This window comes from Hydra vulgaris, chromosome 07 (genome assembly GCF_038396675.1).
Source record: "Hydra vulgaris chromosome 07, alternate assembly HydraT2T_AEP".
In the NCBI taxonomy this organism is placed as follows: Eukaryota; Metazoa; Cnidaria; class Hydrozoa; order Anthoathecata; family Hydridae; genus Hydra; species Hydra vulgaris.
Window position 1 is genome coordinate 8,137,954 of NC_088926.1, and position 16,968 is coordinate 8,154,921.

The 16,968-nt window shown below is 29.2% G+C and overlaps 2 protein-coding genes across 2 annotated transcripts; one reads left to right on the forward strand and one right to left on the reverse strand.

Moving 5' to 3' along the window:
* Positions 1-1,339: 1,339 nt before the first annotated feature.
* On the forward strand, positions 1,340-5,426 carry LOC136082546 (uncharacterized). Its single transcript, XM_065801956.1, has 3 exons — positions 1,340-1,417; positions 4,429-4,842; positions 4,905-5,426. Exons 1-3 carry the CDS (start codon positions 1,340-1,342, stop codon positions 5,424-5,426), a joined length of 1,014 nt encoding a protein of 337 aa, XP_065658028.1.
* Positions 5,427-9,210: 3,784 nt separating this feature from the next.
* Positions 9,211-9,684, reverse strand: LOC136082547 (uncharacterized). The gene has a single exon (XM_065801958.1). It carries the CDS (start codon positions 9,682-9,684, stop codon positions 9,211-9,213), a length of 474 nt encoding a protein of 157 aa, XP_065658030.1.
* Positions 9,685-16,968: the final 7,284 nt, after the last annotated feature.

The window sequence follows — 16,968 nt, forward strand, 5'->3', positions numbered from 1 at the left end:
GCACTTGTTTGATGCTGGCATATCCGAGACGATATCTTCAGTCCAGTTTCACCAACATAAAGTAGGAAAGTTTAACCGGTAAAAGAAATTTCGGTGGTATTGGCAGACTTAGTATTGAAACAATGGTCTCAATCCAATGCTTTGTTCAAGACCCGTGTTGTCATATCTCAAAAAATGCTGTCTGATAAAATTTTAAATACTTGGCATAAGTTTAGAGATATTTCTAATCAAAAAGAAACAAAAGAAAATACTGTTAAATTGTGAGAAGGTCAGCTGGACAAATTGTTAGATATAACAAAATGTAGGTGTAACATATTACTTTGTACAGTTAAAAGTTCTCATTTCTTATTTTACGCATTTGTTCTAAAGCTATCAAGTTGCCACAACTTAATTTATTATGGCTCAGATTTCCAAGAGATAAGATGGGTGAAAAATCAGGCTACCAAATATATCAACTAGACAAGGAAGAAACAGAAAGACAGGTTAAAGCAGGAAAACTTAAAATAAAAGATATTGCATCTTTAGAAAAAAGAAAAAATTGACTAGAAAAACTAATATTTATACACAGGTATAATTATTAATTTCAAATTGAAAACATCGAAAACAAAATTTATGAATTAGTGGGGAATAACTTAGATCAAGAAACTTTAGCTGAAAAAATTAATGATGTAAATGAAGAACCCTCAGAAGACAGCTCCCAAAAAGATTTGGAGAGCCAGACAAGAGATTATGACTAAAACTAGAGTTGTAATGTGGTAATCTTTGCCATAGCAGGTGGCTCACAACCGGTCAAGCAATTCTTTGGCTTTACATTAGTGAACATGGCTTGGAAGGTGATATTTCAAAAGATCTAAAAGTTCTTTCTCAGTTTGTGGCTCAATTATACTTTCATATGTGGTTTAGAATCAAGGTAAAGCACTCTATTGTCAATGAACCCCATCATTTAATCAAGCTTCTTTATCTATTATGAGGTTAAACAGTCGAAGTTATAGATACCGTTAGTAAGTCTGTTCAAAATGGTGCATTTCATGCTCATTCTGAGTCTCTTCTTATTTCTCTCTTGCAAGCTCATCAAATGAAATAGAGCTTTTGCAGTCAAGATGATTATCAAAGTTAGGGGAGATTCAGAGCACGGTGATGTAAGTGTAAGAAACCGAAAAAAACCTACACTTTACTTTGATGCTATGACTCTTCTTAAACTCATTGACTGGAGTAACAAACAAATCTTGGAGCCAAATTTTACATGTAATATGACAAAAAAAGATTTACAAAAAGTAATAGATTCTCCTATGGAAGTACCTTACTACCCAACCAGTCTTGTGAAAGAGTTGTTAAACAAATGACTGAAACAGCAGCTGTTGTTTGTGGTTTTCAGAAACGTGATGGTTTTAGTAAAGCAAGAATAGAGCGCAGAGATGTTTTTCCAAATCTGAAATCCACGAAAGATTTAATCAAACTGTTCAGTTGATGTTCATGCCTGATTTTAGTGAAAAATTTTATTTTCCATAAAAACATGTTCTCTTTTAACGTTTTAAGGAAAATATAATATATTTAGACAAATCCGTGTGCGTCCTCATAATATTTTAATGCTTCACATATAACAATTTCAGGAAATTTATCTGCAGGTTTTAAATTTCAAGTAATACTTTTTCAAAGTTTAACATCCTCACTCATGAGGGCAAAAGAACTAAAAAGCATGAGTAAATTATTTCGGTGTTTTTATTTCCAGACTTTTTTGGTGCCTTTTTTTGCAAAACATTCTCTTTTAGTACGGTAAAAAGTACTTTTTCAAATCAATAATGCATCAATAATTTATATATACATATATATATATATATATATATATATATATATATATATATATATATATATATATATATATATATATATATATATCAATAATATATATATATATGTGTGTGTGTGTGTGTGGGTGTGTGTATATATATATATGTATATATATAATAAAAAAGTATATATGTATATATATATATATATATATATATATATATATACGTATGTATGTTTATATATAAAATAAAAAAGTGTATATATATATATATATATATATATATATATATATTTATATGTATATATATATATATATATATATATGTATATATATATTTATATATATATATATATATATAATAAAAAAGTATATATGTGTGTGTGTGTGTGTGTGTGTGTATATATATATATATATATATATATATATATATATATATATATATATATATATATATATATATATATATATATATATATATGTATATATGTATATATATATATATATATATATATATATATATATATATATATATATATATATATAATTATGTGTGTGTGCGTGTATGTGTTAACAACAAATTTCCGTGGTTAAATACAATTTCCGTGGACACAATCAGCGACTTTTGCCTCAACTAATTAAAGATTGTATTAAACAAGAAATTTTTTTACAAATAGATAACAATACACTTGAATACTCTTTCACAGGGTGCGGTTGTCTCACCTTCTGCACATTTCTTTAAAAATTTGCATCATAGCTTTCTTGACCAGCTGCTTTGTGCGGCATGCCTGTGTCAACATGATAGAGCCGGATGTAGGTCTTCTTCATTAGTTTAGATTACATTTACACTGCAATATGTACATAGAATTGTTTTTGTATTCTTCAATATAAACATTTTAGGACATGGGTTATTTAAAGTACACTTATATTTATATGGGGTCGAAAAAAAAAAAAAAAATGTATACTCTCGAGCCTTTATTAAAAAGAGGGGGGATGAGGGGGCCGAAGTTTATTAATTTTTACTTATTATCAACAAAAACTTTATATCTCTAAACTAAAAAAATTTAGTGAAAATTGGCCTTAAAAATTAGAAAATAATTATTTCAGTCACTGATAAAAACAAAAACTTTCAGGACAAAGAAGATTTAAAAGTTGCTGATCAAGTAAATCTTAATTTGCTTTTGGTTTACTTCACACAAAATTATAAAACTTAAACTAGCATATTAAATCTAATTAAAATTATGATAAAACAGCTGTTAGAAAATGCACATTTGACTGCAAGCCACACTAGAATTAAATAGTTTTATGCATGTTTTGTTAAAAAATGTTAATTAAGATTTATAAACTGAAATGTTTTATAAAAAGTACTTTTATTGTGACATGTAAAATTTCCCATAATAACCCCCCTCCCCCACCCTTCCGTTTAATTGATCTGAACTAAAATTAATACCACCCAACTCTTGAATTATGGACTCGGGAGTATATATATATATATATATATATATATATATATATATATATATATATATATATATATATATATATATATATATATATATATATATATATATATATATATATATATATATATATATATATATAGAGAGAGAGAGAGAGAGAGAGAGAGAGAGAGGAGAAAGGGGGGTAATTAGTACGCTGTGCAATTTGTACCAGCGTTATCGTTCTTTTTCTGATTCGTTGAAATTGGCGGAAACACGATAAAATCAAGCCAGCAGATGAAATATGTATACTGACCAAAAAATGGCGGAACCGAACGTTAAAGAAAGGAGGTAAGTCTGTTTCCCTTTTTTTACACTATTTGATGTAATAGTTGCACTGTCCTACTAGTCGTACCTTGCAGGCGCGGATATACGTAACTTATTTATATTTTTTTATGGTGTTAACCCATCCATTCTTCTTCATTAATAAATACGTTTTTTTCCGATTCACTTTGCCCATTAAAACACTGAAGTAGAAAACAATATTTAGTCATAGTCGGGTAAATCGGACCTGTGATGGTGGGGTAAATCGTACCTGTTGTACTAATTACCCAACCTGTGGTACTTTTTAGGCGCTGCAAACATACTTATACGTTGTCAATTTGTTAAAGACAACTTGTTATTATATTTTATTCTTATTTCTAAATTAAACATAGTACATAGACTTAAAATTGAAATCAATTAGATTATTAGATCTAGCTGCATTTTTTAGCCTAGATTTATCTAGATCTAGTAGGTAGGCCTATAAATTATAAAACTTATGATATAATCTATCACTATCATTAGTATCAGTATCATGCCTTTTTTTAAAAGAGTTTTTATACTTAGGTGTAGGTTATATTAATATTTTTAGCTTTCATATTAACTTATTTCTTTTCTTTTTTCTTTTCTTTACTGAGTCTTTCTCATCCTTCCCTCATTGTTTTTCTCTTAAATGGGAATTAGTAGGCCTATTTGATTATTAATTAGTATTATTGGCTTGTTTTTAAAAACTTCCCTACCCACATTTTTTGATCTAGATCTATCTAAGCCTATTTGCCTTTTCTAATTACTTTTTTTTCTTTTCACTATGTTACATTTTGCAGAACTTTTTTTTAGTTCTCCTATATTACCAGAAGGTTTTTGCATTTTTGTTTTTAGAAGACAGGCAAGACTGAAGAAGATTTAAAAAAAGAGCTGCTTGCTTACAAAGATGGGTTTTGTGGGCTTAATGAGCGTGCAAGATTGTATGGCACTTCTAAACTCACTTTAAGACGTCATTTGCTGAACAAAAACAAGTTTGCAAGAGACGGATTAAAAGTGAGGGGCAGCTCAACAAATTTTCCACCTGAAGTCGAAGAAGATCTGGTCAAGCACATTCTGCTGCTTGAAGGATTGATGTTTGGTATCACTAGAAAGGACCTAACGCAGTCAGCTTTTCAGTTAGCAGATGCTAACAACTTGCCACATAACTTTAATAAAGCTAAAAGAATTGCTGGCAAAGATTGGTACAACTCTTTTATGAAAAGGCACCCTACACTGAGTTTGCGGCAGCCAGAGCCTCAGGCTTCAACCGTGCAGCTCTTGGTGGCTTTTATGACAAGCTTCAATATATCCTGGATAAGCATTCACTTCAGGCTAAGGATATTTACAATATGGACAAAACTAATTTGTCAACAGTTTCTAAGTCCAGACACAAAATCACAGCAGCAAAAGGAAAACGTCAGGTCGGTTCTCTTTCCAGTGCTGAGAAGGGTGTTACAACCACTAGTGTTTTTAGTATGAATGCTGCTGGCAATTTTCTTCCACCGATGGTAATTTTTAAACGTAAAAGGATGAGAGATGAGCTAAAAGATGGTGCACCCTCTGGATCAGTTTTTGCATGTAATGATAGTGGATGGATGGACATAGAACTATTTGAAAAGTGGATTGACCACTTCATAACTTATGTGAAACCATCGAAGGACCACCCTATTCTATTAATATTAGATGGTCATGCCACCCACACAAAAAACTTAAATGCTATTTTGAAAGCATCAGAATCTGGCGTAATAATGCTGAGCCTTCCACCACATACCGCACATCGTATGCAGCCTCTTGACATCTCTGTTTTCAAGCCATTGCAGACATATTATGAGCAAGAGGTTAAATTTATTTAAAAAGTTGATTAAAAAAAGTCTTAAAGACCTCGAAATCTTTTTATCAAGAAATACGAACATTGCTTTCCGAAATTAAAATGGTGCTAAACAACCGACCATTAACGTATTTGTATAACAACCAAGGTGATGAGGCCCTCACACCCAATCACTTATTTTTTGGACATAAAGTAAGGTTTGAGACTAGTCTTAGTGCTTGTGATGAGATAGAACAAGATGTGCATATACGAAACAATACGTTAACTAATATGATAAATTATTTTAGAAGCAGATTCAAGAGTGATTACTTGACAGAGTTGCGTGAATACCATAAATCAAATCGAAGTAATGGTTGTAATGAGATTAGTGTTAATGGCATTGTATTAATTAATAACTGCAAAAGACAATTATGGAAGTTAGCACGTGTTGAAGAATTGATATATTCTAACGATGGAGTTGTTCGCATTGCTAAAGTTCATTACAAACAAGAAATTGGTAAATCGTGTTTAGTTACTCGACCTATTATTAAACTATATACTACTGAATATTCTGAAAAAGGAAAAATAGTAACTGCCATCTTCGTTAATGAGAAAAATATTCCCTTACTCGTCAATGGTGGCGGGAATGTTGAAGCCTATTTGGCTTCACGCGAATAAACTATTTGTTTAAACGATTTCCCGTGGTGCATTTTATATTTCGCCATGCTCTTATTTTTGTAAGTCGATGTTCGCTTTTTATATATTAATTAGACTTCCAGATCAGCTCTTCTCTTATTTATTATAATATATGTTTGTAACCAAACAAGTATTTCTTTATATAACCCAAACCGTTGAGTTGACAATAAAGTACTCAATAACAACGAATTCAAAATATAATAAGGAAATCCATGAATTCAAAATATAATAATCAACTCATGAAATTCTGCGTACCATTCTTGATTTGTAAGCTTAATGATAAGTATTTGACAGTTAATATGTTCCCATAAATAATTAAAGGATTTGAGTCTGTTAATTGGAGTAACCAAAACAAGAAATTTATTCTTCTAGAAAAATGCCTGAACCAATTTGAGTGTGTGTTTGGGATCGTAATCCTGATGATATATTCATCCAGTAAACGTTTCATTCTTATTATAAGGTGGGGCTGTGGCGCAGTGGTTAAAGCGCTTGCTATAGAAGAGGAGACCTCTGCTTCTATAGCAAGCGCTTTACATATTTTTGCCTCACAGTTAGGAAGGAGGCGTGAACTTCCTGGTTAAATGCACTTCCGCGGTCCTCTGTGACAAGTCCATTAGGTCTTCTTGGGGCACCTAAAAAGAAAAAAAAAATCAAAAAAAAAATGGTATTTTGAGGTGCTTAATACACGGGAAACGAAATTTTTCAATTTTCGGAAGATTTGCTACCCACCCCAAGCTGACTGAGACCATTCTCCCCACCCCCTTTCTCCCTCTTCTCATCCACTGTGTGTGTGTGTATATATATATATATATATATATATATATATATATATATATATATATATATATATATATATATATATACACACATATATATAGCAGTGAATACAAATTCTCTGAATACTGATTTTTTTATGAAATCTAAGAAATTCTTGCAAGATTTTTAATGCTAGCATCTTCAATTGACAACGTTGTAGACACCTGTATTTCATTGTTTGATATAATCCAAGGTTTAGCCGTGAATTTGAAAATACTTTTATTACATAGTTACGCAAATTATTAAAAAAACTCCAATTTTTTTCATTTATAAGAAACTTCACCCAATTTAATTAACAACAAGAGTATTATTTTAATAAATTATATGTAACGTTTGAGTTATAATACATCAAAGGTACAGGTCTACAGAGAGCAAAGCAAATTCAAAAGAAAATGTTCTAAATTTTGATGAGTTAATATCATAATTACATTGCATTATGCCTTTTAATGAGATCTACACCCATTTTTAGTAAATCAGCTAAGGCATCATATTGCTAAAAAAATCATGTAGTTATGTGACCATCGTTTGATGCACCTGCTTTACCTACTTTTGGTTGGTCAATGACAAGATCTTGCCTTTCTCGTAATTCAGCTCAGACTTCTCAGTTTAACAATACTTTTTTGTTTTCAGCCCTAGTCTGCCACTTCATAATTGATCTTTCATAAGATATATGAAGTATTCATTCTAAAAACAAGCATGCAAAGTTGAAACTCCATGCCTGATATGGCCTTTTAATACTGTTTTTTTTTTTCACTACTAAAGAAAGATTGTTTATTTACGTTGGAGTTGCACTACACACTAAACAACATTGGTAGCAGTGGAAATAATAATGAATTTTTCTATCTATTATTGATAAACTTACAATTATCTTTCAAATAACTTCAACTTTTTTTATTCTACCGTCCTCCAATTGAACAGATACAACAAATGTTAAATTTTCAATAGAAGCCATAATTGACTCTGCTAGATAGCCATAACTGAATATTCTGCTAGAACGACTTCTTTTAATTCTTTTCTACAAAGAAATTTGAAAGCCTGCGGTAACTATTTGATGATCGGGCTGGATTTCTCCGAACGACCTTTTTTTTTTTTTCATTTTTGAAACAATATAATTTTGGAGAGAATAAGCAAGTTATAAAAAAACGATTCGTCAGTATCAAGTTCACTCGTATCATCTGACTGTTGTTTATAAACAGATTGTCATGCTGATCCATCAACGCCAGCTTAGTACATTAGAATTAGTCTAGTACAATCTTTAAGCACAGGCGGAAAAAAACAACACTGTAAACTGAACATGTTCTTGTTGCAGTATAAACTAGTAAATCAAAAAAAAATTCTTTTTTCAAATCCATGCTTTATGCAAGCAGAATTCTATTGGGCCTAGAAATTCTTTTTTTGTTATCTTTTGTAGAAGGAAAAATTACTGCTTTTTTTTTTTTAAATTTAAAAATTACTGTTTTTACTAAATTTTTGTTTTTTAACTTAATAACTTAAGACTTAAAAAACAATAGGTTTTGAATCGCTGCGCTTTAATGTCTTCGAAACTGCAAATAATTTGCAAATCAATGATTTTTGTGATGTAATACGCAATTCATATCAAATAAATAAAATGTATGGGGAAATACAAATTAAATTTTTGTTAACTTAATTAACTTTTTTTGGTCAAACTTTTCCATTTCCTTGTATTGTCATCGAAAATGATTAAGTGTGCAAAATTTGAGCAAAATTGGTTGAGAAAAAAGCTTTCAAAAATTGATTTCAAATTTTGTGGCACACAAACATATATATATAGAAAGTAACCTTATATAAAGCATTGAAAAACAAGATCTTGTAATGATACCTCTGCAGAGTAGTCACTTAGCTGAATTACTTTAGGCCTCTTTTACCTTATGATAACTGGTTTTTTACGAGTCGGCAACTAAGAAATTTACTGCCTTTCCTTAATTTCTTATTCGTTGCTGTAATGTTTTTTTTCGATTACGTGTAATTTTATTGTTTTCGGAAATTATAAAACAAATAATATATAACTTTCTAAATGTCTCAAACTTGAACAAAATAAAGGTTACAGAAATTATGTTTTGTTGCAGCTTCTAATTTTTTATTACCTTAAAAAGGATAGTATAAAAAATGACGAAAAATATGATCTAAATGTTTATTGAATAAATACTATAAAGTAACTAGAAAGCAAAAAAAAATAAAAAATGTTTATTTTTAAACTTAAGTGTATGAAAATATTATTATAAAGTTAAAATGCATTTTTTTTATTTGAAATCCACCTAAATTTATTTAAAAAGTTGATTTAAAAATTTAACTAGAGTTTAAACGACTTTCTGAGCAGGTGGATAAGAATAAGATTTACCCTCTATACGTCGACAAGTTGTAAATATTCGTATCACGCTCTTTGCTAATAGCCTACAACATGGTATCCAATACTGGGATCTTAAAGCATTAAATGTTTCTTTCACACCATTGTACTTGACAAGCTTATGTAAATGTAAAATTAATAATTTAGCAAAATGACAATTATAAAAAATAAATATAGGAAATTTAGTGTCGTATTCTAAATCAGCATTTTCAATTCTGCCACGACATCGAAATATTCCGTTATCAACGAATAAACGTAGATCTTTACGTAATTGTTTGAAATTATTTTCATCGATTAGATTTATCTGTGAAAATTTAATCCACAATCGCTTTGAGTTATCCATTTCTTCGGCTGTTATTGGGCTGGTCTTAAAGGTGTTCTTATTTTTATCATTTGCATTATTGATAAATCGAAGAATACACGACATTACTCGAAGTAAGTACCCAAAATCTGATTTTGAAAAATTGAAAGAGCTCATCGTGGTTGAAAAATAAAAGATGATAAATTTCCAAGAACAATAATTGTTAAACTATTAGACTTTCAAAATAAAAAAAGAGTTTTAACACTAGCGAAAAAACTTATAGGTACAGGGATATTTATCAACGAAGAGTACGCGAATGAATCACTAGAAATAAGGAAAAAGCTATGGGAAGAAGTTAAAAGATTTCGCAAAGAAGGTAAATACGCTATTATTAAATATGACAAAATATTCGTTAAAGAATTTCGTAAATAAGAAAATCGACGAGGTGTAAAACCACAAATTTTTGTAATTAAAAAGTTATTAAACTGACGTAATGACTTTCGAATCAATTGACTTTGAAACCCATTACTCCGATAATTTTAAAACCACAAATAATCTATTACCTCATAACTTTCATCACGCGGATAAAAAAATAATAAAAGAAAAATGTTGTAATACTGAATATTCTGATATTGATACTTTTATAACCCAATTTAAATCATCTAATGATGAGTTTTCGGTCATATACATAAACATAAGAAGTATTAACACAAATATTGAAAAATTAAAAAGTTTCCTTTTAGAATGTAATTATTTATTCAGCATGATTTGTCTTACTGAAACATGGTGTACTGACGAATTTTCACAAAAAAATTCAAACTTTCATATTGCTAATTACAAAATAATTTCTTTTGAAAGGAAAATACTTAAGAGAGGAGGAGGAATTATAGTGTATATTCGGAATGATTTAGAAAAAACGATTAGAAATGATCTCTCATTTTTTGATGCAGACTGTGAGGCTATTACAATTGAAATAATTATTCATAAAAAGGAAAAGATTCTAGTAGCTAATTACTACAGACCACCTGACAGCAATTTTATTAAATTTTCTAACTATTTGAATCAAATTTTTATTAAAACCAACAGTGAAAAAAAAAATTATTTTGTTTAGCAGACTTGAACATGAGTGTTTAAAATACAAAGAACACGCCAATACTAAAACCTTCTTTGATAATTTATTTCAGCACGGTATACTCCCATTAATAAACAAACCCACACGAGTCACTTCAACTTCAATTACTGCCATAGGTAATACACTAACAAACTTATTTCTAAATGCATCTCATAAAACAGGAATTTTTTCAATTGACATATCAGATCACTTCCCGATATTTTTTTCACTTGCGCAATACTCAACCTGATTAAACAATGCAAAAATTAAAACATATAAAAGACAAATTAACGAGTTTTCTCTTTGCAAATTTAAAGAATCTCTATCAAAAACATATTGGTTTACTGTTTGTGTTCAATGCAAACAAGGGCTTACAAGTACTGCCTGTAACACATTTATAAACATTTTCTTGAATAATACAATAAGCACTTTCCACTTACAGAAAAAGAAATAAAAATTAAATATATGAAATGTCAATGGATTACAAAAGGAATAAAAAAATCCTCTAAGAAAAAACAAAAGTTATACAACAATTATTTAAAAAATAAGAAACAAAAAATCTCACGATCTATAAACAATACAAAAATCTTTTTGAAAAAATTTTAAAAAAATCAAAAAAGTTGTATTTCTCCAATCAATTACAAAAACATAGTGATAGTATTAAAAAAACATGGGATATTATGAACGAAATTATTGGTAAAACTAAATTAAAACCAGAAACTTCACCCTCCAGAATCGAAGTAAATGGATTTGAGTATACAGATAAAGAATCTCTGATGGTTCAGTGCTAATAAGTTATCAATAAACGTCCAAAAAACTAAATATATTTTGTTTCATTCAAAGCAACAAAAAAAAGGCACTTCCATCAATTCTTCCCTATCTAATTACCGCTTTCAAAAATATTGAAAGAACCCAAGCAGCTTATTTTCTTGGAGTGGTTATAGACAAAAATGTTACATGGACAGCCCAAATAAAGGCCATCAACACTCAAATATCTAAAATCATGGTTTACTTTTCAATGCTAGACCATTTTTATCACAAAAAAACTTAAAAATTCTCTACTTTTCATTTATACATAGTCATCTTACATACGCTAACATTGTTTGGGGAAGCACACACAAGACAAAATTAATGTCTCTTTATCGACGGCAGAAACATGCTTCTAGAATTATATATTATAAAAACAAACATACACATGCTAAACCTCTATTAAATGAAATGAAAGCGCTAAACATTTATCAAATCAATACCTATGCTAATATACTATTTATGCTAAAATATAAAATGGGATTAGTACCTTTACGTTTCACAAAAAACTTCTTTTATTCAATTACCAATAAGTTTAACACTAGAGCAACTGGTAACTTTATCGTACCCCCAAAAAACAAAAAACTCTCAATTCTCTATCTCTTATCGCGGCCCCTATTTATACTACAAATTAGTTCCGAAATACACCTTAATTACTCTTCCTAACAATATTTTTTTTTTAAAGTCAAAACTCAAAAATCTTGATTTTAATATAAATAATTACATAGAATTGTTTTAGTTTACATGATAAATAAAAAATTTGTTCAAAATTTGAACTAAAACAATCTACAATGTGAGGAAAGTCTGATTTATATATATTTATATCTAAAAAACATTAAAAAAACAAATAAAACAAAAAAAAAAATAAAATACACACACAAATCATAATTCAACTAGATAAAAAACAAAATTTTATCACAATATTTAAAATATTTGTGCATAAGAATCACAATGTTTATGTGTATCTAGCGTAATATCGATGATAAGACTGATTCAGTCTTCTACAAGTTCCCTATAACAATATAATTTTATCTTAACAAGTCCTTCATAATATTTTCAACTAATGCTTATTTAATTTATTTATTTTTTCAATTGTTTCCTCTTTTTTAACTGAGCATTATTTTTTCTGTTAAAGTATTTTATCAGTATTTGGTTAAATATAATCTTTTGTAACGGAAGTATATTTTGGTTATATTACGATGTGAAAGATTTGTAACTAATATGTCGTTGTGAAAATCTAAATTAAAAAAAAAATTAAAAAAAAAGAAAAAAAAAAAAAAAGCGCGTTAGAGAATCAGATTTTACCTAAAAAAAATACAACTTTGAGTATCTGAGGTCAAGAGACTCAGCAACATAGTCAGCTGTGATGGCATATAACTTGATTCCAAAAAAACTAAAACCATTTCTGCATACCTATTACCTACATATTAAGCAGATTTTCAACTATCTGCGACAATTCATCTTAAATATGTCAGAGATAACAGCTCCCCTCAGTCAGCTGCTAAAAAAAATAAACACTAGTCTTACAAAGATATGCCCAGATAAAAAAAGAATTTTTAGCAATAGTTTTTGCTTCTGAACGCGTGCGAAGATCACTGTTATTGCGCATCATTTTCATTATAAATCATTTGATTTAAGTGTAAACAACACTATTTTTAATTTAACTGATAATGTTGATTTTTGTTCCTGATAAAGTGTTTTTGCGGGGGATTCTTCTTCATTACTTTAACATGAAGAAAAGTGCTACCGAAAGTCATCGTATTTTAGTTGAAGTTTATGGTGACCATGCTCTAGTTGAGCGAACGTGTCAGAAGTGGTTTGCACGGATTAAAAGTGGTGATTTTTGTTTGGAAGACCAAGAGCGACCAGGACAGCCGAAAAAATTTGAAGATGCAGAATTGGCAGCATTGCTCGATCAGGATTCTTGTCAAACGCAAGAGGACCTTGCAAAATAGTTAGGAGTTGAACAATCAACAGTTTCCAGACGCCTCAAAGCCTCAAAACGTTATCGACTACAATTAATGCATTTAAAGCAAGCTCTGGTCATAAAACGACCAGATTGGGGTAACAGTCATGATAAACTCTTTTTTCAGCATGATAACGCTCGACCACATGTCGCAAAACCTGTCAAAAACTATTTGGAAAATGTCGGATGGGAAGTGTTACCCCACCCGCCGTATTCTTCGGACATTTCTCCTTCTGACTACTACTTGTTCAATTGCATGAATAACAATTTGATTAGACAGCGCTTCACTTCTTCAGAAAATATCGAAAAATGGGTCTCTGATTGGATCACTTCTAAGGATGAAGCATTTTTTCGACACGGAATTCGTAAATTGCCGAAAAGGTGGGCAAAAGTAGTGACTAGCGATGGACACTATTTTCATTAATGTATTCATTCATTTCGTTTTTGAAATAAACCTTCAATTTTCAATTAAAAAGCGCATGAATTAATTCCTAGACCTAATATGATAGCCTAAATGACAAATGCAACGTTATAAACCACATTTTAGTTCAAAATTTGCTAGTAAAACAGATAGACTAATGCAATTGCAGAATGTCACTAAACTTACAGGGTCAAGTTTAGTGTCGTTCTGCAATTGAAAATTTAGTGTCGTTTTGCTCTCTCAAATAACAAACTACATAACTCATGGTTGGCCTCAAACCGACAATTGATTTGCTGTGAAGAAAAGAATATTGGACCATCAGAAACAACTTACATCTTGCAGTAGGAATAATTCTAAAAGAAAATAGTCATACCAACTGCTTTGAGACCCCTTATATTAAGACAGCTTCACTTATCGCATCTTGGAACCGAAAAGACAAAAGCTTGAGCTAGAAATGCTTTTTATTGGCCAGGACATTAATTTGACATTAATAAATGACACTCAAATGCCAAAAATGCCTTAAATACCGTAATAACAATAAAAAGAAATAAATCATTGAACACTGCATTCCTGACATACCGTAAAGTAAAGTGGGATCAGACATATATGAGTTGCATGGAAAGATCTATGAAACTGTTATAGACAATTTTTCTAAATTTATAGAGAACAGCCTCATTCTTGACCAAAAGGTCTTCCCTGTAGTTAAGTTAATGAAAACCATTTTTACTCGTCACGGATAACTTTCAAATCTCATTGCTGACAACAAACCCTACAACAAAAATATGGGTTCAACTTCACTCCATCAAGCTCTAAGTACATTGAAAATCATGAAAAAAATACTAAAAAAAATGTCTATGGACTACTCTCCGTCTCAACTTCTTGTAAAAAGAAGAACGCGAATAACCCTACCTGTCCACCATGACTTACTTATATAATCAGTTCCTTTAAATGCTTATAGTCTGATCACCAAGTCCAAAAATCGTCTAAAACAATACTATGATCGTAACACATCTGAACTCCCAAATCTTGTAGCAAATAACACTGCCCAGATGAAAAAAGATGGAACATGGAAGAAAATAACAGTTAATTAGAAACTAACATTACCCAGATCACAAATGTGGTAGATAAGTACGTATGAATATATCGACGCAATCTTTAATATCTGATTAAAACCAATGAGCGATTTGTTGTATATGCGCATGAACAACTTGACTTACGATACAAATTTCTTTCAATTGACACACTTTCTACATCAAATAAGGAAACAGCAGGCAATGAAATAAAAGAAGCAACAAGTATTTCGGAAACTCTATCAACCGAACCGCAACCTGACGTGGGAAGATAGTCAGGGACTAAAAATAGACTTGCCTACTTGAAGGACTTCATTTAACTGTTTATATTATAAGGACCTTATTTAATTATTGATATATATATATATATATATATATATATATATATATATATATATATATATATATATATATATATATATATATATATATATATATATATATATATATATATATATATATATATATATATATATATATATATATATATATATATATATATACGTCCTCAAAAGAAAAAAAGAAAAAAATTAAATTAAATTTTTTTTTTGTTAATATTAAATTAGGCCACATCTTGAGGCCCCAAATCAAAATTACTTCTGCTCTTACTTTTTTGTAAACACTCAACTAAATATTTCCTTAAAAAGAATAATTTCCCCAAAAATTAAAATAAACGAACTTTCATTTTCGAAACGAGTCAGAAAATTATCAAATAAATTTCACTCAGTTTATTTAAAAAACTAACAACTTCCGGCAAACGGGGGAGAATTAAATTAAAAACAAAAAGCTACCCCCAAAACTGTTCTGTTTTAAATTCTGCTCCTATAATATAAAATAAAAATAATAGTCAAATCAAAAAAGTTATTTCTTTAATAGTTTAATATAACTTGTGATATTTCTATCAAATGCAAACGGTTTTTAAAACACTTTAAACTATCAATAGTTTTTGTTTTTAGTTGATGTTTTTTTACACCAATCAAATTATCAATCAATTCAAAAAATATAAATGTTTTTTCAAAAGAAAAATTTAGAATAAATAATAAAATTTAGCCCTGATTTACACTTTACAAAGTACACTATTGAGAAGGTAAGCTGTTAGACTTTGCACCCTATCTTTAAACTATCAATCATGCTTATAAAGTCAATATCAATAGGTCATTGATTTAAAAGTATTAACATCAATGGTCTGTTAAGTTAAATTAAATTTAAAGATATTAATAAAAGTTCTAATTTTGCAAAAAGTTTCTAATTAGAAGCAAATAAAATTTAAGATATAAAACTACTCATGTACATGGAAAGACAGGGTGTTGAAATCTAAATACAAAATGATTTGCAAAAATGTAGCAGACAAAATTAAAATAGTTCGTCAAAACTGTGGGTTTAATCTGGTAAGAAGAGCCACTAAAAATTCAAAGCTTCTCTACTGCTACATGAACAATCAACAAGTAGTCAAAGTTTCTATAAAAGCATTAAAGGGAGCAAACGGTGAAACCACTAAAAATTAAAAAGTTATTGCTGTTGTCTTAAAAAAATTTTTATACTACAACTTAAGTTCTTAAATCAAAAAAAGACCTTAAACGTTTATTATGACAAATGCAGATTTTGCTTATGAAAAAGAAATGTAACTAATTGATGAAAAAGTTAAAAAAGCAAATGTCTGCCGTAAAGAAGTCAATTTAAAAATTAAGTTAAACTATTTTAAAAATGGAGAAAAATTTCATAACTAAATTTTCGGATGAAAATGACATTATCGGTGTTAATGACATCGGCTCAAATTATATTAATAAAAAATCTTAGAAAGTAAATACTCTGTTTCTGAATTTTAGCGACATATTTGAAAAAATAAAAATACTTTTTCTATTTCAAATACCAATATTCGAAGTTTAAATAAAAACTTTAAATAAAAAGAAAATCCGAAATTATAAAAAATGAACTTAAATACAATTTAAAAAATATATGTCTGAAGGAAACTTGGTGTAAAAGTGGCGATTTTAAAATAGTTAATTACTACCTTGTTAATATTGGTCCAAAATTG

What these genes read in the sequence shown, in the direction of transcription:
- LOC136082546 (XM_065801956.1), top strand. Translation starts at nt 1,340, where the DNA reads ATGACTGAAACAGCAGCTGTTGTTTGTGGTTTTCAGAAACGTGATGGT. An exon ending in CAAGAATAGAGCGCAGAGAT is followed by an intron (nt 1,418 to 4,428) that starts GTTTTTCCAAAT and finishes TTTTGTTTTTAG; the next exon opens with AAGACAGGCAAGACTGAAGA. An exon ending in CAGAGCCTCAGGCTTCAACC is followed by an intron (nt 4,843 to 4,904) that starts GTGCAGCTCTTG and finishes CATTCACTTCAG; the next exon opens with GCTAAGGATATTTACAATAT.
- LOC136082547 (XM_065801958.1), bottom strand. Translation starts at nt 9,684, where the DNA reads ATGTCGTGTATTCTTCGATTTATCAATAATGCAAATGATAAAAATAAG.